Source organism: Emys orbicularis, chromosome 10 (assembly GCF_028017835.1).
Source record: "Emys orbicularis isolate rEmyOrb1 chromosome 10, rEmyOrb1.hap1, whole genome shotgun sequence".
Lineage (NCBI taxonomy): Eukaryota > Metazoa > Chordata > Testudines > Emydidae > Emys > Emys orbicularis.
Window position 1 is genome coordinate 15,708,875 of NC_088692.1, and position 23,392 is coordinate 15,732,266.

General features: G+C 38.9%; 1 protein-coding gene across 1 annotated transcript; it reads right to left on the minus strand.

Moving 5' to 3' along the window:
- PMS2 (PMS1 homolog 2, mismatch repair system component) lies at positions 1-23,106 on the minus strand. Its single transcript, XM_065411568.1, is given in 17 exon segments — positions 1-421; positions 791-960; positions 2,378-2,478; positions 5,535-5,702; positions 6,322-7,240; positions 7,966-8,118; positions 8,630-8,714; positions 9,550-9,649; positions 10,341-10,438; positions 12,006-12,156; positions 12,158-12,173; position 12,347; positions 12,915-13,098; positions 18,948-19,050; positions 20,442-20,528; positions 21,551-21,690; positions 23,083-23,106. Coding segments are annotated over 17 exon segments (2,640 nt in total). The 5' UTR covers positions 23,103-23,106; the 3' UTR covers positions 1-277.
- Positions 23,107-23,392: the final 286 nt, after the last annotated feature.

Sequence of the window (23,392 nt, forward strand, 5' to 3'; positions counted from 1 at the left end):
GCCATGACAAAAGGAATGTATTTACAAGTAAATTCTGGTACGTCTTTATATAGGAGTAATAAAGAAAGAAAGATTACAGGATGCCTGTGTTGTTCAGGTAATATTTAAATATGCAAATTGTAAATTTAAATATGCAAAATGGTGGCTAAAACGGTCACTTCTTTGACAAAATAAAAAAGTTTTATGATAAAATCTGTAATTCAAAGAGAAGTGGATTAATAACATTGCCAATGAATTAAAAGTAAAAAAACACTAATAAAATACACACAAGGGTCTGCTATTCTTGAGAAATTAGATCTAAATTGACTATGTGCCTCATAGTTGGCCTTCCATGGGGACAGTTCCAAGGATGCTCAATCTCACCCATGTGGGTGATCAATTTCTTCATCTCATTTACAGTAAGTGCAGTTCCAATCATCACCTGTGAACAAAAATGCAAACAAAGTTTAACAATTATATTTTCTTTCTCCCTTATGGCAAATTGCTGCACAAAAGCTGTACTTCTCCAATTACAACAGCAGACAAGATACTGTGCAAGACATTAAAATAAAGAGACCTACAGGACAATCAAAATCTAATTTAAGACCATATACAAAGGGCCCAATTATGCCCTTAGCTGTACTAGAACTGGTATAATTAGAGACTTCAGTGAAGTTACTCTTGATTTACACTGGGACAAAAGAGCAGGATCAGGACCAAGGATGTTAGGTGCCAAAAATCCACTAGCAACATACAGTCCAATTAAATATACAGTGTATACTAGTAAATATACATAAAATGCAGCACTTACGGATTTTCTACAAGCTCGAGAAGCAAACATCTGTCTGACCCTGGAGGGCCTACACATGACTCCTGGGCAATCACTTAACATGAAAATCAACTCCTCTATGTCCTGTGGACCAAAAGTCCAATTTTTGCTTGTTGGCAAGGAAATCAACTTAACCCTTTCAGTTACAGGAGCTGGAAGAGTTTTTTAAAAAGGAAAAATATTTAAGAGAGAAAACAGTTTATCAATGCAAGTGAACATATCATTTTGTTTATTGTTTGACAAATAAGTAAAAATTTAAACATGCTCCTTCCATAAGTCAATCCATAATGATCCCTACATGGAGTACTAAAATTTAATTAGCAGTCTTTTGAGAGATGTTCTAATTTTACAAAAATTCTAACATTTAAAAAACTGGACAGCATGAAAGAGCTGACTGTCTAAAGTTATTTTTGAAGTTGTGTAACTAAAAATAATTAGATTGTTTGTAAAAGTTTGATAATTACCATTGCTATTTTAGGCAAAAACAAAAAAAAAAACAACCCTTGAAATTTAAAAATGCATAATGGTGCATGGCCTGGCCTGGCCTGTATATTCTTGAAAAATGCCACAAGGGATAACAGATTTTCCTCTACGGCACACAATACTTTACACTACATAGTGATTTTTGCTCTGAGACTCTGACATAAACAAGTATTATCCCCATTTTACAGATGAAAAATGATGCACTTAGCTGTTAAGTGATTTGCCCAAAACCACAGAGCAAGTTAGTACTAGGGCCAAAAAGAGAACCCAATAATCCCAACTGTTAGTTCCCTTCTCTATCAGATCATTTGTGTGCCTATATGTAACCCTGTTATTCCAACAAGGGTTTTATTAATGCAATGCAAGAAGAATAAACTCAATATCTCTTGGAGTGGCAACTGGGTCTATTAGGTCACTACCACATGCTAAGAAGAATTACTGTAGGAGTCATAGAATCATAGACTTCAAGGTCAGAAGGGACCATTATGATCATCTAGTCTGACCTCCTGCACAACACAGGCCACAGAATCTCACCCACCCACTCCTGTATCAAACCTATCTCTGAGCCATTGAAGTCCTCAAATCATGGTTTAAAGACTTCAAGGTGCAGAGAATCTTCCAGCAAGTGACCCGTGCCCCACGCTGCAGAGGAAGGCAAAAAATCCCCAGGGCCTCTGCTAATCTGCCCTGGAGGAAAATTCCTTCCCGACCCCAAATATGGCGATCAGCTAAACCCTGAGCATGTGGGCAAGACTCACCAGCCAGACACCCAGGAAAGAATTCTCTGTAGTAACTCAGATCCCACCCCATCTAACATCCCATCACAGGCCATTGGGTATATTTACCGCTATATAACTCTTTATCAATCCAATTTCTTAAATAACAAATATGCATTCTATAATTTTTCATTAAATATTTTCAAGAATCATAGAAGAAAAACAGTATGCACTGAATATGGCACATCAATATTTAAGACCTTATTTTGCAATACTACTGACAACTTCTATCAACTTAATCTTGTTTACCGAGTGAGAAGAGGAAAACTGTAAACTTTTCTAGTTCTAGTGATTCTGGATCCAAACTTACCATCTTCATCAATGACAAAATCAAACCCATTTTTTCTAAATATCTCCAGGTTTTCAATCAATATAGTTTCATTTACAGCAGTTAAATTAAGATTTTGTGGCCTACGAGAGAGGAAAAAATTAAATATATATCTAAAGCCAAATTACAAAGTTGTGTAATATGACAACAGAATTAAAAACAATTAAATCCTGGCTCTGACACTTAGGCACTATGTCCTTAACCATGTCCCCATAGTTTCTCTGGGTTTTACCCAGGCTTATGTTCAGCACTTCTAAGAGTAAGCCTGACCTATCTTAAAGGGTGTTGTAGGAATTAATATTGATAACACATTTTGAATATGTAAGGTGCTACATAAGTATGATTATTAAAATTCCTGTGAAACATTGCATTAAGCTTATAAAATTCCAAAATCCTAATACAGAGTGACCAAGGCTGAAATTCAGCAGAAATTTAGTTCTGCAACTGCCAAGCCACGACAACAGATATAAAGCCTAGTTCAGGAGAATTTAAAATTTTAGAGAACTGCAGAAACACAGTACCAGCATTTGGCTTGCCTTTTCCTCTCTAAGGGCCTGATCCAAAGCCAAATGAGTTCAATGGACAGACTCTGATTAACTTTGAGGACTTTGAATCTGGTCCTATAATTCCAATTCACCGAAGTACTTACACACATGCTTAAATTTTAAGTATGTGCTTAAGTGCTTTAATATACTGAAGCCTAAAACTCTCCTTTCCTCATGCACACTTCTCTTCTGTCAGATTCCAGCTAGACTTTTATAGAAAATGCTCATACCAAATGTTTCCTTTCCTGACATATTTACTTAAGATTCTGCACTAATCTTCAGCTAAACTTGTCCCTTAAGCTTCAAGGCTTTTCTCAAGTTATTTACAACATTTTGACACCCACCAGACAACCGGCCATCACAGCCTTGATGGGCCATTAGGAAGAAACAATAAGACTGTGAAGATACTAATCTCTCTGTGACGGTGCCCCCCATAAGGCTTTATGGAATATGCTTATGATTGTATATATGACATAACTAGAATATGTTTTATGCTACATATGCCATGTAACATATCTCTGTAAAGGTTATGATCTACTGAATCTATTAATCCTATTTGTATGCATGTATCATTTTTGTACTTGAAGTTAGGAATATTGGCTGTATACTTGCTTGATTTTAACTAGCTTAGTTGAGCATTCGGTCAGCTTCTTGAGAGAAGTGCAAATTAAGTACCCAATCAAAAACTACTTAAGCCAACAATGAACTTGAAGATGCCAATCCACATCTGAGCTTTCACAGGAATGTGGCTTGGCTGGTAAAAATTGAGTCATGCATGGACATGTGACTTGCCCAGGTGACTCCAAAACTCCATCTTGGAGCTGGACTTTGCATAGGAGGGAGGAGGGGGTCTCCACCCACAAGAGAAAGTCTATTTAAACCCCTGGGAGACCCCTCCATTGGGTCTTCAGCTGGCTAAAGAGAGAGCCTCTCCACCCCCAAGGATACCTGAAAGAAACTGGAACAAAGGACAGTAACTACAGGGGGTGTGAGTGATTGTTGGACCCAGACTAGAAGGAGACTAGTCTGTAAAAGGAAGCTTGCTGGGTGAGGTTTTTATCTGTATTCAGTTTCTTAGATACAGACTTGCGTGTTCTATTTTATTTTGCTTGGTAATTCACTTTGTTCTGTCTGTTACTACTTGGAACCACTTAAATCCTACTTTCTGTATTTAATAAAATCACTTTTTACTTATTAATTAACCCAGAGTATGTATTAATACTGGGGGGACAAACAGCTGTGCATCTCTCTCTATCAGTGTTATAGAGGGCGAACAATTTATGAGTTGGACATTATGAGTTGGACAAATTTATTTGGGGTTTGGACCCCATTAGGAGTTGGACATCTGGGTGTTAAAGACAGGAACACTTCTGTAAGGTGCTTTCAGTTAAGCCTACAGCTGTTAGGGGATGTGGTTCAGACCCTGGGTCTGGGTTTGCAGAAGGCTAGCGGGTCTGGCTCAAACCAGGCAGGGCACTGAAGTTCTAAACTGCCAGGGCAGGAAAACAGGGGCAGAAGTAGTCTTGGCACATCAGTTGGCAACCCCAAGGGGGTTTCTGTTATCCAACCCGTCACACACACTCCTTCCTGAGACACTACCAGGTCAGGTGATAAGAACACCTGATACAAAATACCACTTTGGACACTGCTGGTACTTTTCCTCGGTAGGGGGATGGGGATCAAACCAAGGTTTCCTGCCTTAGGAAAATCCCTTTTAAGGCTGGGGAGGGGGTTAATCTGGACTCTCCTCCATTGCCTACCCAAGAAGAAGGACTGCTGAAAGAACCTGAAGGGACAAAGGAACTAAACCTGAAGGGAAAGGCAGGGGTGAGTCTAGACTGAGACAGGGGTCCAGTCTGTAAGAAGAAATAACTGGAACTCTAAGCTACTGGAACTCTGCAACTTACCTAAAATAACATTTAGGGTGAGAAATTACTTCTTGAAACCAGTCTCTGTAAGATCTTAAGCTTAGTATGTCTTTTGTTTTATTTGCTCAGTAATCTGCTTTGTTCTATTTGCTATCCCTTATAATCACTTAAAATCTGCCTTTTGTAGTTAATAATTTTTTACTAAACCCAGTTTGTGCAATTTCTAACGGGGGGGGGGGAGGGTAAGAAGTTGTGCATCTCTCTCATCATATTGAGGGAGAGGGTGAATTTTTATGAGCTTTTTATACAGTGCAAGACAGTATTATTTTGGGTTTATTCCCCAAAAGGGGTGTGCACGTGAGTGATGCGTGAATCCTCTCACACAGAGCTGACTTCAATTTGTGTCTGCAGCTGGGTGTGGCCCTACCTGTGTATGTGTGCTGCAAGAGGCCGGAGAGCCTAATTCAGCAAAATAAGGGAGAGGGAATCCAGGATGGTGGAACAGGAGGGGCTCATGAAACCCCAGTACATCAGGTGGCATCCCAGAAGGGGGGTCCAACCCATCATACAGAAGTTCAACATGACTAAAACTGCACTTGGCACACTGAAAGTTCCAGAGCATTACAATCTACTTCACTGGAAGTGGAGTTTCACTACATCCATTTATTATACTAGGTTCCAGCTGTTTCAAACCAATGTTAATAGTAACACACTAAAGACACTTACGCTATCAGCTTCTGACCTTGGAGAACGTTGTGCTGTTGTAACATCTCAAAGTTGTATTTTTCATCAGTAGCATGTTGGTCAATTATGAAGAGATCAGAGTTCAGCTTGGCTACTATAAATCCTAAATTGAACTGACCTATGATTTCCATTTTTGCAAACATCTCTTTACTGTATATAGAAAAACAAACAGATTATAAACTGTGATAACTCACATGTAAAGATTTTAGAGCTATCTGCCTCCTTTTCAATAGGAAAGGGTAGGCCTCTCCACACCACTGACAACCAAAATATTTACTGTCAAGAATATCTGTGTCTCAGACCCTCACTGTCCAGTCCCCATCTGAGTCAGTCCATCTCCAAAGCTGCTCGATCCCCAAACTTTACAGTATTTTAGAAGAGGCAACATGAATAATGGGCTCCACTCAGCAGAATACCACCAAAGAAATACCTCAATAATTATAAGTTTGGTGTTTCTTTGGATACACCACTCAACATACTCCAGATTATTACTAAAGAGGAGTTTATAAAATGTGTGGCACTAACTGTTTATTATGCGCATTTCCATATTCTACATGAACTATACGTTTGCAGAAGCTTGAGTTACCTGATTAAACAAATTGCCAAAAAGGTGCTAACACAGTAATGTAGGTTTGTCATTCATATATAAACCTACATCTCCAAAATTAACAAACAGATCAAAGCTTTCTTGTAAATACTATTAACCTATATTTTTCATCAACTTTGTTTATCATTTGGTTAACATAAGGTAACAAGAAGGTGCAAATACCTGATTTCTTTTCTTAATTCATCCTCTGCTGTTTTATTGTCTCCAGGGCTAATCTTTGCTCTAAATCTTCTATAATTCTGTGCTTCTGCCTTTTTCTGTTGCTGCTGTATTAGCCTTTTTACTCTTTCTGCTAAAGAACTCATAGAGAACTCAAGTGGCACAGTTTTCTTTTTAATTTCAATTGGTACATCAACATGTGGCACTGATGCACAGTTCTCAGCATTTCTCAGTTCTGGACAGGTGGCTGCCTTTAAATTAACTTGCTCACTTTTAAAACGCTTCACATTTGGGGAAAAACTATTGGCTTGCTGAGGTAACTCACTCCGTTCATTCTGTTCACCCATTTGGGTCAATTCATGTTCAATCCCTGAAAATTTGGCATCACATTCCAATGATTCCTCACTAAGTTTGACAGTTTCAAGACATACACTTTGAAGCTCTTCTTTTGAAATACGGAACTCTTCTTCAGGTGAGCTGCCTGCACTTTCATTGCTGAGGCAGCTACCAACTTCTGGAGTACTAAACCCAACATTTGACTCTGCAGAGGTGCTACCACATCCAGAATCTGTGTCACTTTCTAACTTCCTCAAATCTCTGTTAGTAACTGAGTATGTATTTGAGTCCATCTGCCTCCAATGTTCAGGCTCCTTGCTGGAGATGGACTTTTGACTCTTTACAGGACTTGAAGTGTTAAGAAATGACATAAGTTCTCTCTTCCCCGGGGAGTTGTGTTGCTTTCCGACATTGCTAGGGCTCTGAAAACTGCTCTCTGTCATTTGATGGAGAGAGAATGACTCTCTTAATTTAACAATAGTCATTGCTCTTTTCTCTTCTCCCCTTGGATTCTGGGCTGCAGAATCAAGCAGCATTCCTGTCTGAGGCTTTTCTGTTTCTTCTGCTACTATCTTTTTGAAGTTACCTAATAAAATATGAATGGAGAAAATTGTAGATTTTCATTAAATGCAATTAAAAAACAAAAACATCAAACATTTGGGGGACTGAATGACTCATTTGGGGGAAGGGACAAAGAAGGGGGGGGAGGGAGAGATTGGTAACAAGCCACTACAGACGTCACCAGATTGACCTGGTTAGCAGTGCTGAAAGCTGTTACCATTTAATGGCTGTTCAGTAGCATTTTTTTTTTTTTTTAAATAAATCTCATATTCAACGCAGGGCAGTGAGGAACCTGGTACCACAAATGCTTGTGCTATACCTGATCAGTGGATAATTAGGTGACTTCATCTCCTGAGATGCAAATAGGCCAGCACCAAATTTACTTAAAGGCAACCAAAGGAAAATATAAAAAAGAAACTAGGCTTGCCTAGGCTAGCAACCCAAAGTTGCTTTTTTATGATGTATAAAGGAAGCCTGAAAAGCTTTTGTGTGATGTGTGCATGTGGGGGGGGGGGGGGGGTTTGTTTGTTTGTTTGAAACTAAGGGCAGATCAATCTTGACAACATACTCTGCATTGCTGGAGTCTGACTACAAACCATGGACTAGAAATCTGGTAATAAGCTTGTCAGTTTCATTAGCAGGCATATTTGCTATCAGAAAGTTAATTTTAAAAATACATCTTTTTCATCGTTCTGAGCTCTCCAACCTCGGCCACACCCACAGTGACTTCCACAGTTAACATTAATGTACCTGTAATATCCAGCAGTTTTTGATTGATGTTAAGTTTGTTAACATTGCTACCAAACATTCCCACAAGAGACGTCTTTAAAATTGCTAGCAAAACTTTCTCCTGTTGCAGTAAAATTTGCCTCTTGTCAGGAGTTACATTGATGTCAACACACTCTAAAAATAAAGGAAAGCTATTAATTATATTTCAGATTAAATTAAATTATAGAATATTTTTGTTCCTTCCATCCTTGGACTGAAGTTCCCTTATTTTTCCCCTCTTTATTCACAGAGTACAACAAAAGCCACTGGTAATATGGATAATGTGGCTGCAAACACAACACTGCTAAACCACCTGCAGATCCAGCAATGGTGGTGAAAAATACTGCTTCTGCATTGTAAGACATTTTAAGTTCCCCAATATTTAATTCTACCCAGCAGACTGCCTTTTTCACCCTGGTCTAGACTGGCATAGAAAGTTACTTCTGGTTAGTTTACAAACAATCATAGAACATGTTCCGATTACAGATCAGAAGCATCTTCACAACACAATAATAACTATTCATCTAGTTAGTCCAAAAGCTACTTAAAACCCCAATGATTCTAAAGCTATGCAATTGCATATATTACATATTTATTATTTCTAGCATTTTACAAAGGTTAATGGAGATTGATTAGAAGAACTCACCAGAATCTACACAAATGTTAAGAACGACAAATGGATATTGGTGCTTATTGTACATGTGGTAAACTTCATTCACAACTTTGGAAATCTGCACAGAACACAGAGAACAAGTGAGATACCATTACTTACTTCTATTCTTTACTGATACATGTTATCTAATGCAGTAATAAACAGACTTCAAGCGTGATCTAGCAAATCCTTATTCACATGATTAGACCTTTACTCACACAAATAGTCCCACTGTAGATAAAGAGGCTAAAGTGAGTAAGTATTTGCAGGATAAGACCTAGATGTACAAGTTTCTAATCTGGTCATTTCCTGGGACTCTTTTGACCTACCATCAAACATTTATATCTTTCCTTTATTAGATCAATACAAAGGAAGAAGTAGTAACAACAGTTACTAGGTCTAGACTGGAAAAGAGAAACGAAGAAATCAAGCAACTGTAAGCAGGGTTGGCAGAAATTGCTTTTTTAAAATAAATTTTGACACAATATTATTGATTATTTTAAAGTATTTTTTAATTTTTATTGATTAAAATTTTCACGGTTATACAAAATTAGGGGTCTTAAGCATTTACTGTATTTAGATATTGATCTACTTAAATTTTCACAGTTGCAGAAAGTTATGGGAGGGATCAGACAATTATTTAAATAGAGTGGAGGCTGAGATTCAAAAAGTTAAAGCTTTATAACCGTTAAAACACAAACTGTCAAAATATATGAAGTAAATATCTTTAAATCACACTCTAATAAGTTATCAAGCAACATTTTTCTTATTTTGCCCATCTGTAAATTCTGAATATTTTTGATGGAATTTTTTTTTATTGGTTTGTGTATGATGAAATCAATGTTACCATCTTCTACTGATAAAAATCTAATCCTTCCAAGCCTAACTATAAGCGATATTATTAAGAACTGTACCTTTGATTGGTCACATGGTCGCTGATTGACAAAGAAAAACTGTCTATCTGTTGTACTCCTTCCAACACCATGATCACAATGGGAAACGAAGCCTGTAATACTGTTTAATATTAATATTGTAAGAGTGGGACTCAATAGAAGAAAGGAAGAACAGAAACTTTTAAGAGTCAATGCTAGTTCTATAGAGGAACATTTCTGACGAGGTTAAAAGCCAAAACTATTACATGTTTTCAGTAAATACCTACATGTGGCTTTGCTACACATCCCAGCTTAGCAAAGGCTAATAGTTCACCGCTAGCAAGCTCTCCAGCCAACTGAAAGAGCAACATTCACTGACTTCTGAAAAAGCTGCATTCATGCTTTCTCTACCTCAAGGAGCGTCAACTGTGACACTGATTTTGAGAACACGGTAAACCCAAACATTTATATGGCTGTTCACAAATCTCTTCTATATTAACCACTATAAATTCTAAAAAAGTTAGTACTTTTTAATTTAAAAGAACTTCTTTATTCAAGTTGGACCATATTCTACCTTGTCTTACACCCAGGCATTCGCACTGACTTCAGTGAGGATGTACAGGTATAACTGAGGGCACAATTTGACCTATAATGTATAATTATTGAGAACACTAAATGTGGTGACTAATTCAGCAGAATATTAGAGTAAGCCAAAATTAGAGTAAACCAAGAAATATTAGCCCCATCCCTCCCTCTCCACATACATTTAACTGGTTACATCATAGTCCTGAGTTATAACATGGAAATACTGACAGCGGTGGCTTCCTACTTACGTAAAAAGATTCTGTGGCATATCAGTGGAGTGGAGGCCATATTCTTCACAAACAGCTTCACTAGGAGGTAGCTGAACAAAGGGAATGAGGTTTTGCAACTGAAAGAAAATTTAAATTCATAGCTATTCCTTGGTGCAAGAACATCAAAAATCATTTTAGTGATTTAAAGTCAGTGGGTTTTTCATTCATTTTTGCCTCTGTTAAAGTTTAGCTCAGTCAGAAGGATGATAATTGATTAAACAATTATAGCTATGGCCTTCTTTTCAGTTCCTTGTTTTATTATTGTCAGGATCACAACCAACTTGGCACGTGGTAATTATATTTTTTAAAAGTTGGCTGGCCAGGTTGAATGAAGGAACTACCCTTAAACACACAGAGGTTATAGTCACACTGTTAAAGAGCATATGCAAAAGTATAAATCCCTAACAAACTCTTCCTCTTAACCTGTATTTGACACACAATTCCAATCTTAAGTGTTCTGCTCTCCCTTTCATGCCAACATTCACTCACTAAACCTATTTAAGACAGAAAAAAATAGCATTATTTATTCAGCTTCAGACTTCCCAGCCATAAATGATCCAATCAAGATTCATGCCATATCAGAAAATGTCATCAGATAAATTCATATGTTTTGAATGAATAATAATACAATTGATAAGACATCCCATTTGAAACACAAGTTACCTGAAACATGGATATAATTTTCTTCAATCATAAATTTTCATGTAGTTTTTCAGTTAGGACACACTTACTTTTTTCTGTTTTTGATTCTGCATTCAGCACTTTGGTCTTAAAGGTGCAGTAGTATATAAATAGATACATGTAACTTAACATTTTAGTTGACTGATCCATGAAGGACATCCAATTAAATTTTGGTCTGGACTCTCACTCTCAGGAGGAACAGGGGTTGGGAGCATTGCAGGGATAGCACAAATGGGCCCCTGAACAGGAGGAGATACTTAGTACAATATCACAGATTAGCAACCCCACCAGCCAACGTAGTAAAAATGCTTGGTAGCTATGACATAGGGCTGGGAGCAAGAGTGCATTTACTACTTTTGTCTTCCTTTTGCTACTTCTTTCCACTGGATAGTTATAACAGATTTATTTATAGTAAACATTTATTAAGCATTAAGCTGCAAATGTCTACATCTGCTGACTGCTATTCCAATTTGGAAGATAGACTACAACTTTAAAGAATAAGCTTCTGAATTTCATAGTGAAGGGTTGCAAAACTCAGACATCTTCCACATCACACCATGCTAACATTTTTATAATTATGCTTTTGGGGATTGGAGATGATACCTATGGTCCACATATCACAAAAATGAACAGATGACCAACCTTAATCTCTCACAAACACTTCTTAGAATACTAATTTAACCAGTCTAAACTGAGGTATTAAGATTTACGCTCATCCCAACATTCTGTATTTCTCTTTCTGCAAAGCAGGTAAAACTGTGACCAGGGGAAAAAAAAAAAAAAAAGTCTGTGGAAACTGCATTCTCTTGCCTTATTTAACCTATAGGGTGTGCTAGAGCACAATAATTATTACACCCTTCCTCCATAATGGTTTATACGGCATCTTTACTCATACTGTATTTAATTAGATTTTAACATATTCTCGCAGCTGCTTTTTCCTCCTTTTCCTACAGTAAGTATTACCTGTTTTTGGCCAAATATTGCTCCAATGTTTTCCTTTAGACTACAGCTACCAGTGGTACACACCACTGAGTGTTTTTTCCCTTGGCCAACCTGATTGGTGCAGTTAATTCGAACTCCTGTTGAAATGATACAGTACGCTTGTAAGATTTGGACCATTTTTGCATATTCCTGTTAAAGAAACAAAAGTTTGAATATTTTTATGAAACAGAAAACACATTAATAGATTTTTTTAAAATGTCTAAATAGGATAGCCTGTCTTTGTGTACATCACATTTTTTCCCCTCACTTCCAAACAGGGTTGTATAGCTTTATTCTGAGATTCAGCTGCAACTTCCAGAAACCCTGCAAACAGTTTGATCTTACATGCAAAAAATAAGAGGAAGATTAAACCATATTTACTAGATATATATTAAGTAGGTAGTTTAAAACACTACATTTTCAAATTTTAATTATGCAATGTTCATTCCTATCTTGCTTTCTTTCTCAAATCTGAAAGTCTTGTCACTGTAGTTCTACATAAAATCTGTGCAAAATATGTAAGGAAGGCAAAAGAGAGAGTCCATTTTATTATTTCACAAAGATCTGTATAATATTATAATGTAAATATAGAGTCAACAGATGAAAAAGTATGCAAGATTTAGAAGCATCAAACCAACACTTAACGTAAATGTTAGTACCACTAATGAGAAGTTAGACTGAAAAGAGAAGAACCTTACTTAGACCACATCTTATTATTTATGTTGAAAGAGAAAGTTCTAGATGTCTGAGCTAATCAACTCTTTCTAGCACTATGGTATACCAAGATATAAAGGAAAGAATTATGATTTAAATTATATGTATCTATTTTTTACAAAGTTTAGATTTGCAGGTTATCACATTTTTAAAAGCAGAATTTCCAGTTCACTACACCTTTTTAATATTTCGTTGAAATTCCTTGTGCCGCACTGGCAGGGTATAAAACAATTGCTGCACGCTAACAGTTGTTCCCTGCTGTCGTGGATAAGGAGTTTTCTGAGTAATTTTTCCATTGTGATCAAATACCAGACGAGTTCCAACCTTTGCAGATTTGTGACAAGTAAAAATGGTAACATCACTGGAAGAAGGAAAAAGAACCAATAGGATTATTAACTGAACAGTAGCTTTTCTTTATCCAGTCTACAGTACCGAAAACTTCAGGTATTTCTATTCACATTATGCCAGTACCATTCACACAACTTTAATTAAGGTTAAATTAGAGTTTACATTATCAACTCCCTTTTGTAAGAATTTCTAATAGATAGATATTTGTTCTGGATTGATTATATATATATAGAGAGAGAGAGAGAGAGAGAGAGAGAGAGACTTATGTTATAGAACTGGAAGGGACCCTGAAAGGTCACTGAGTCCAGCCCCCTGCCTTCACTAGCAGGACCAAGTACTGATTTTTGCCCCAAATCCCTAAGTGGCCCCCTCAAGGATTGAACTCACAACCCTGGGTTTAGCAGGCTAATGCTCAAACCACTGAGCTATCCCCCCCAACCTGGTACCATAAATAAGTTCTCTAAGAAGCAACTTTCACTCCCTCCTCAAGATTTTTAACCAAGAGTATACATAAAAATGCTTAACAATACTGTGCAGACCTTCCTAATTTTCCTAGTTACAATGCAAAAATCTAAGTTTTTATCCCTTACATACATCTTGTAGATAGACCATTATGTTAGGCTCTGATTTTGCTGTTTCATGCTACTTGGATACTACTCTTCTAATACAAACACAAAACACTGTAATATTTGTGATGCACAAGACTGTATGCGAACACTGCAATTATTTCCAACATGCAGCTAGTTCAAGAGAAATCATAAAACAAAGTTTTAAAGCATTACAAACTACAAAAAAAAGCAAATGTTTGAAGAATAATACTTTGCCTTTGCACAGCACTTTACACCTGAGGATCAAAATGCATTGCAAAGCACAGCCCTTGCAAAACCTTACGCATGTGCTTAACTTTAAAACTGGGAAGTTAGTAAGACTAATCAGATGCTTAATGTTAAGGAAGTGCATACGTCTTTGGAGGATCAGGGCATCAGTTATGTGTTATCTGAACGATTTATTTCCTTTATACAGAACTTACAATTAAAAATTATTATGAATCCTGAATGAATTCAGGCAGTCTTTGCAATGTGGGAGAAATCTATGTCAATTTCAAAAAATTATTTCACCAGTTTCTGATATTTGGATCAATTTATTCAGCCATATAGAACTGCATACTGTAGGTTTATACAGAATGCTTTGCTGAGCCCTACATATTTCAATAAATTCCTGTAAATTGTGCAACTTTGACCACTTCTAAGTTAGTAGGAAGTTATTCAAAATTAAAATGTCTCTGGATGCTGGGAGATCATGATAAACATCTAGCTGTTATAACTTCAGGAGTCAACATACTCGGACTTCAATAATTGTAGAAGACTCCACTAATGTATTATGCTTTACATGATAAATCACTGTATTTACAATGAAGGATACTGCATATTAAAAGAGCCAAAGGACATCTTGGGGTTTTTTGCAACTAGAATATGAACAGTCTTTTTTCTTAACATAGGCCTGGATACAGGAAGGCATTTACACATTTCCTTCAGCACTTTACTAGATAGGGATGCCTTAAAAATTAACAACCTAACCATAGTTATTGCTGTTCTAACATGTACTACTTATTGGATTTTCCATTTAAAGTTACAGTTATTTGTGATAAGAAAAATCACTGCTTAAATGGATTGTCCCTGAAAATATATTACATAAGAACATAAGACTGGCTGTACTGGGTCAGACCAAAGGTCCATCCAGCCCAGTATCCTGTCTACGTAAGAGCCTTTGGTGAGGGACCTTATCAAAGGCTTTCTGGAAATCTAAGTACACTATGTCCACTGGATCCCCCTTGTCCACATGTTTGTTGACCCCTTCAAAGAACTCTAATAGATTAGTAAGACATGATTTCTCTTTACAGAAACCATGTTGACTTTTGCCCAACAATTTATGTTCTTCTATGTGTCTGACAATTTTATTCTTTACAATTGTTTCAACTAATTTGCCCGGTACTGACGTTAGACTTACTGGTCTGTAATTGCCGGGATCTAGAGCCCTTTTTAAATATTGGCGTTACATTAGCTATCTTCCGGTCATTGGGTACAGAAGCCGATTTAAAGGACAGGTTACAAACCATAGTTGTTAGTTCCGCAATTTCACATTTGAGTTCTTTCAGAATTCTTGGGTGACTGCCATCTGATCCCGGTGACTTGTTACTGTTAAGTTTATCAATTAATTCCAAAACCTCCTCTAGTGACACCTCAATCTGTGACAATTCCTCAGATTTGTCACCTACAAAAGCTGCTCAGGTTTGGGAATCTCCCTAACATCCTCAGGCGTGAAGACTGAAGCAAGAATTCATTTAGTTTCTCCGCAATGACTTTATCGTCTTTAAGTGCTCCTTTTGTATCTTGATCGTCCAGGGGCCCCACTGGTTGTTTAGCAGGCTTCCTGCTTCTGATGTACTTAAAAAACATTTTGTTATTACCTTTTGAGTTTTTGGCTAGCTGTTCTCCAAACTCCTTTTTGGCTTTTCTTATTACATTTTTACACTTAATTTGGCAGTGTTTATGCTCCTTTCTATTTACCTCACTAGGATTTGACTTCCACTTTTTAAAAGATGCCTTTTTATCTCCCACTGCTTCTTTTACATGGTTAAGCCAAGCCATGGTGGCTCCTTTTTAGTTCTTTTACTGTGTTTTTTAATTTGGGGTATACATTTAAGTTGGGCCTCTATTATGGTGTCTTTGAAAAGTGTCCATGCAGCTTGCAGGGATTTCATTCTAGTCACTGTACCTTTTCATTTCTGTTTAACTAACCCCCTCATTTTTGCATAGTTCCCCTTTCTGAAGTTAAATGCCACAGTGTTGGGCTGTTGAGGTGTTCTTCCCACCACAGGAATGTTAAAAGTTATTATATTATGGTCACTATTTCCAAGCGGTCCTATTATAGTTACCTCTTGGACCAGATCCTGCGCTCCTAACTAAATCGAGAATTGCCTCTCTCCTTGTGGGTTCCTGTACCAGCTGCTCCAAGTCATTTAAAGTATCGAGAAATTTTGTCTCTGCATTTCGTCCTGAGGTGACATGTTCCCAGTCAATATGGGGATAATTGAAATCCCCCACTATTATTGAGTTCTTTATTTTGATAGCCTCTCTAATCTCCTGTAGCATTTCATTGTCACTAATCACTGTCCTGGTCAGGTGGTCGATAATAGATCTCTAATGTTATAGTCTTATTAGAGCATGAAATTACTATCCATAGAGATTCCATGGAACATGTGGATTCACTTAAGATTTTTACTTCATTTGATTCTACATTTTCTTTCACATATAGTGCCACTCCTCCCCACCGCATGACCTGTTCTGTCCTTCCGATATATTTTGTACCCCGAAATGATTGTGTCCCATTGATTGTCCTCACTCCACCAGGTTTCTGTGATGCCTATTATATCAATATTCTCCTTTAACGCAAGGCACTCTAGTTCACCCATCTTATTATTTAGACTTCTAGCATTTGTGTACAAGCACTTTAAAAACTTGTCACTGTTTATTTGTCTGCCCTTTTCTGACGTGTCAGATTCTTTTTTATGTGAATGTTTCTTGTCTGATCTGGCCCCTACTTTATCCTCTTTCATCCTCTGCTCCTGACTAGAGCCTAGAGAATCTCTATCAATAGACTCTCCTCTAAGAGAAGTCTCTGTCCGATCCACATGCTCCTCTGCAGCAATCGGCTTTCCCCCATCTCTTAGTTTAAAAACGGCTCTGCAACCTTTTTAATGTTTAGTGCCAGCAGTCTGGTTCCACTTTGGTTTAGGTGGAGCCCATCCCTCCTGTATAGGCTCCCCCCATCCCAAAAGTTTCCCCGGTTCCTAATAAATCTAAACTCCTCCTCTCTACACCATCGTCTCATCCATGCATTGAGACTCTGAAGCTCTGCCTGCCTACCTGGCCCTGCGTGTGGAACTGGAAGCATTTCTGAGAATGCCACCATAGATGTCCTGGATTTCAGTCCCTTCCCTAGCAGCATAAATTTGGCCTCCAGGACGTCTCTCCTACCCTTCCCTCTATCATTGGTACCTACATGTACCACGACCACCGGCTCCTCCCCAGCACTACACATAAGTCTATCTAGATGTCTTGAGAGATCCACAACCTTCGCACCAGGCACGCAAGTCACCATACGGTTCTCCAAGTCATCACAAACCCAGCTATCTATGTTTCTAATGATCGAATCTCCCATTACTAACACCTGCCTTTTCTTCGTGACTGGCGTTCCCTCCCCCGGAGAGGTAATATGTAGCATAGAATATGTATACAGTAACTCCTCACTTAAAAGTTGTCCCGGTTTACATTGTTTCATTGTAATGTTGCTGATCAATTAGGGAACATGCTCGTTTAAAGTTCCACAACTCTCCCTTATAACGTTGTTTGACAGCCGCCTGCTTTGTCCACTGCTTGCAGAAAGAGCAGCCCATTGCAGCCAGCTGGTGGGGGCTTGGAACCAGGGTGGACCGGCAGCCCCCCTATCAGCTCCCCACTCCCCTAAGTTCCCTGTGCAGCAGCCGCCCTAGGCAAGCTATCAATTGCCAGCAGTTCAGCTGTCCCTCCCCCCACAGCCATGTGCTGCTCCTGCCCTCTGCCTTGGCGCTGCTCCCAGGAGCCTCCTGCTTGCTGTGTGTGGGGGCGGGGGGGGGGGCGGAGAGGGGTGAAAGAGGGGGCTAATGTCAGGGTGTACCCCTCCCCCCTGCCCCCCGCTTACCCCAACTCTAGAACGGGGGGGACAGGACAGGGCTCAGGACGGACGGAGCTTCCTGGCAGCAGCTGCTGTCTCAACTTGCTGATCTACTTAAAAAGGCAATGTACTTAGAATGGGATCAACGTACTTAAAGAGGCAATGCACAGCTCTCTCTCTCACACACACACAGGGTGTGTGTCTCTGTCTGTCATGCTGTCTCCCCTCCCTCCATTTGTGCTGCCTTGTAGAGTGTGAGGCTACATTAAAAACAATGTTTTAACCTTTGAGGGCTCAGCCGAGTGCTAGTTCATCATTTAGCAGTAAGGCATTCCCTGGGAAATATCCCACCCTCTTCCACCTCTGACTTCACCACCTCAACCAAGCTTCACAATCATCATTGCTGTGTACAGTATTAAATTGTTTGTTTAAAACTTATACTGTGTGTGTAATATATATATATATATATATATATATATATATATATATATATATATATATGAAATAAAACACACACACACATAGTATATGTCTTTTGTCTGGTGAAAAAAATTTCCCTGGAACCTAACCCCCCCTATTTACATTATTTCTTATGGGGAAATTGGATTTGCTTAACATCGTTTCGCTTAAAGTCGCATTTTTCAGGAACATAACTACAACGTTAAGCGAGGAGTTACTGTACAAAACAATACATTTTAACAATTGTTAATTTGGTTGCAGTTCAACTGAATAACATGAGACCCAGCAGAGTTTGGTCTCATCCACGTGTAACTGGGTTACAAAATATTCTTTAAAATAGGCAAATTACTAGATCAAGGTAAACCTGTTTTTAACCGAGCTATAACACAATTAAATCCAGTTCAGACTTGCTGGGTCTGGATCATTAATAAATTAAATAATTTAAGTAATAATTTAATAAATATTTTAATTTAACTGTTATTTTTGTATTGCAGAGAGGTCTTAATTCCAACAAATCTACACAGTTAAAAAATAAGATGATAAAGGAGAAAAACAAATAACTGGGTTCTTTTTTAGTTGAGAAATAACCCATTTACAAGTTTCCAAAGCCTTGTTTCATTAATCACTGAAGTCATATTTTTGCATTCATGTGGAATCTTTACGTCAACTAATGAAGCACAATATTATTACCTTAACGCACACAGTGAACTCAGAGCTTCACCTCGAAATCCAAATGTTCCAACATGCATTAGATCAGAGAAATCTTGTATCTTGGAAGTATAATATTTCAGAGCTGGAAAAATGTATTTAAAATATGTGTAACTGTATCACATCTTTCCAAAATGACATTGATGTATGAAGGTATATTTTGTATCTTCCCAAAGAAACAGAAAACTTTGATGCTTATACCATATTTTATGTAAACTATAGTAGAGTCAAGTAAATAATTAACCAACTATTCACTATTTTCCCCCGTTTTCTGCTTGCAAATAATCTGCAAAATTCTCCAATGTAATTCCAAATTATGTATTCCTTCAGTGAATACATTTTGGTGTGCAGACCCTTTGCAAACTGCTTGTTGAGAATATTTGCCATTTTTTAAGTGTTGGTTAGTTACATACGTCCCATAGTATTGTTTCTGCTTCCTGTTTGGATGACTTAAAATCTACAAATTGCAAATTTTACAGTCAAATATACAATTTCAAGCTCGCTTTCAGCAAATATTCAAGCTTAAAATTCATTTTTTAATTAACAGTTATACTTGTAAAATGTGACTGCTTGAACATTTAAAGAAAGTGAACATAAAAGAGTAAGGAACACAGCTGAATCAAAATTTCCTTGAGACTTTGAATAAGCATATGCAACAATTTGCCCTCCACCCCCACTATTCACTCGCATAATTAGGTCCAGGTCTTCACATGTGTACATACCATAACGACACCAGGATGGACAATAAAACTAGTTTTACTGCAACTCTGGTGGGAACATCTGTCATTCTAGAAGGATTAAGTCAGGGGTCCCCAACGCGGTGCCCGCGGGTGCCATGGCGCCCGCCGGGGCATCTAAGTGCGCCCACATACTGGCCAGCGGACGAGCATCCGCCGAAAAGCAGCGTCATCCAGAGGTGTCGCCCCGAAACGTCGCCGATTTTCGGTGGTATTTCAGCGGCGACACCTCTGGATGACGCTGCTTGTCGGCGGCATTTCGGCAGCGATACCTATTGACGTTGCCATTTGTCGGCAGCATTTCGGCGCATGCTCATCCGCCGCCACAGTCCTCCGTGGCTCGTCGTCTGGCGCCCGCCAAATGAAAAAGGTTGGGGACCACTGGGTTAAGTAAAAAAAAAAAATTAAGGAGATATACCTATCTCATAGAACTGGAAGGGACCTTGAAAGGTCATTGAGTCCAGTACCCTGCCTTCACTAGCAGGACCAAGTACTGAGTTTGCCCCAGATCCCTAAATGGCCCCCTCAAGGATTGAACTCACAACCCTGGGTTTAGCAGGCCAATGCTCAAACCACTGAGCTATCCCTCCCCCTAAAGAGATTAAACTTGGGAATTTTATAAGAAAGAAGTAGTTTTCTCACTGCAGTTATCAGATTGACAGATAAATCAGAGTTTATATATAATATAAATATTCTCAAACATTTAGAACAAACATAAATTGTGAAGAATTCAACTTACTCAAGCCCTCAAAGTTTTCTTCTTCTACTCCACAACCATTATCTGAAACTTCGATAAGATCTGCTCCATACTCTTTAAGCTTTAGGTCTAAACATTTTAAAAGATTGTTTTCATTCAGTGTTCATGATCAATATTTAGAATGTATAGCATCACAAAGTCAATAATGCATTGTAAAGTCTTCAACAGCCATTTGTTTTCTGAATCAAATTAAAAAAAGATTCACAGCTTTCAAGAGTTAAGTTATTCAATTCCAAATCAACCTGTGCTTTCTGCTAGATTAGCTCAATTTTTTAAATTTGCATGCACGTATTAGAGTTTTCTGCTCATAAAAGTTGCCAGCCTGAAGACTAAAATCCTCTATTCCTTGGAAGAGGTTAAGCATAAGCAGCAGCACAAGCTTCCTCACACTGCTTTGTTAATATGTCTGAACTCTGACATGGAGGAAGCACTTCACACATGACACACTAATAGTTGAGTCTCCATTTCCATTCAGATCCCTGGCCTCTTTGCAGAGACTTGAAGAAGAGTTCTGTGTAGCTTGTCTCTTTAACCAGCAGAAGTTGGTCCATAAAAGATATTATCTCACCAACCTTGTCTCTCTAATAAGAGTACCGGTTAATGTTAATTATGGCTGTAGTTTTTGTGATGTGGAAAATTGTCCATTGGGAACTAGACTTAAACCAAACTAATTCCTGATAGTCCACCGAATGGCCATCAAATGGTGGTAACTAGGCTGGATTCCATGTCAGATTTTGATTACATATGGTTTTCTAGCAGCGTAGGACATGCTGCAGCAAGCTTCCAAAATAGGCCTGATCCCGCAAACTTTTATGCCCGTGCTTAATTTTACACAATAGTAATCCCATTAATTTTATATAACATCAGACATGGAAATAAAGTAGTATAGCCTCCACAGATCCAATTGTAGAACTGGGACCTCAAGTGCACTATGCCTTCGTTTTCCCATCTGTAAAATGGCTATAAATATACCTGGTCAAATACAAAGCATTTGTCCTAAACAGTTCGGAGGTGCAGAGCACTTAGAAGTTACAAAGCAGTATATGAGAATTAAGTGCTAGTCTCACATGAAATTAAAACAACAAGTTTACCAATATTAGTAGCTCCAGCATCTACACTGTTTTCCACCAACTCCTTCACCGCAGTGCCTAGATTCAGTACAACCTGTCCTGAACAGATCTGGTGAACTGATTTATGGTCTATAGGCTTGATGGCTTTAGCAGGCTGTGCACTAAAAGAAAAAAAGCAATTAAGGATTAGATGTGAAAAAGGTTGCTATCATTCAGTACTACTTCCCTCACCACAATTATAGCAACTAAAAACACAGAGTTAAGAACCAAGTAAATAGAGGCTGCCAGCTACAGCGCAGAGTCTCACGAGTGTTAGGGCTTGTCTGCGCAAACATTTAGTTTGCAGCAAGCTGGGGTGTGAACGGAACCTGCACTAGCCTACCACAGACTAAGGGTATATCTATATTTAAAACATTTACAGCAGCACAACTTCAGCATAGACACTACCTACACCAACAGGAAGGCTTCTCCCATCCATATAGGTAACCCGCCTCCCTGAGAGGTGGTAGCGAGATCGACAGAAGAATTCTTCTATCAACCTAGCACTGTCTACGCTGGGGATTAGGTCAGTATAGCTATGTTATACACTCTTAGGGGTGTGGATTTTTCACACCCTGAGAGATGTAGCTATACTGATGTAAATTTCTACTGTAGATCAGCACTAAATAATTAGATTGACCTAGCTATATCGCTCAGGGCTGTGAAAAATTTCACCCCATGATCGCCATAGCTACGTCAACCTAACCCCCAAGTAGAAACACCTGTGTCAATGGAAAAATTCTTATACTGAGCTATCTACTGCCACTAATGGAAGTGGATTAACGACATTGACAGAAAAAGCACTTCTGTAGACATATAAAGCATCTACATAAAAACAGCCATACTGGGTCAGACCAAAGGTCTATCTAGCCCAGTATCCTGTCGTCCGACAGTGGCCAATGCCAGGTGCCCCAAAGGGAATGAACAGAACAGGTAATCATCCAGTGATCCATCCCCTGTCATCCATTCCCAGCTTCTGGCAAACAGAGGCTAGGGACAGCATCCTTGCCCATCCTGGCTAATGGGCATTGATGGATCTATCCTCCATGAACTTACCTAGTTCTTTTTTGAACCCTGTTATAGTCTTGGCCTTCACAACATCCTCTGGCAAGGAGTTCCACAGGTTGACTGCACGTTATGAGAAGAAATACTTCCTTTTGTTTGTTTTAAACCTGCTGCCTACTAATTTCATCTGGTGGCCCCTAATACGTGTGTTATGAGACAGAGTAAATAACACTTCCTTATCTACTTTCTCTACACCAGTCGTGATTTTATAGACCTCTATCATATCCCACTTTGTGTTAGTTTGACTGGATGATGCAGGTTTGGGGTGGCAGAAGGGCTTAGTGGGGGCACCGCACGGACGGCCGCGCCAGCGCCTCACGGCCGCTAGAGAAGGGCCCCGCGCGCGCCTCCCCGGGCGGGAGATGAAGCCACCTCCGGGCGCAGGGAGAGGCGCCCTCAGACGCCTCCATGTCACCAGCACCTCCCCCACCTCGGGGAACGGGCCTCACCAGGGTGCCGTCGCCTCCATAGAGTCTCAGCTCCCGGCACGCAGATGGCCAGGCTGGCTCGGCAGGACTCCCGGACACAGCCCAGCAACGCGCCAACGTTAAGCCTCCTCGGACAGAGCCCACAGCAGCACAACTCTTGCAGACTCCATTTTCCCGCATACTGATTGGCTGACCGGTCTGCCCAATCAACAGAGGGATCTCTGCTCTTCGCCCTATTGAGATCCACCTGGTTGCATCAGTCACTCACTCTGACCAGTGGGAGGAGGGTAAAGGCGCTGGGCGGGGAGAGGGTTCTAGTTGGACCAATAAC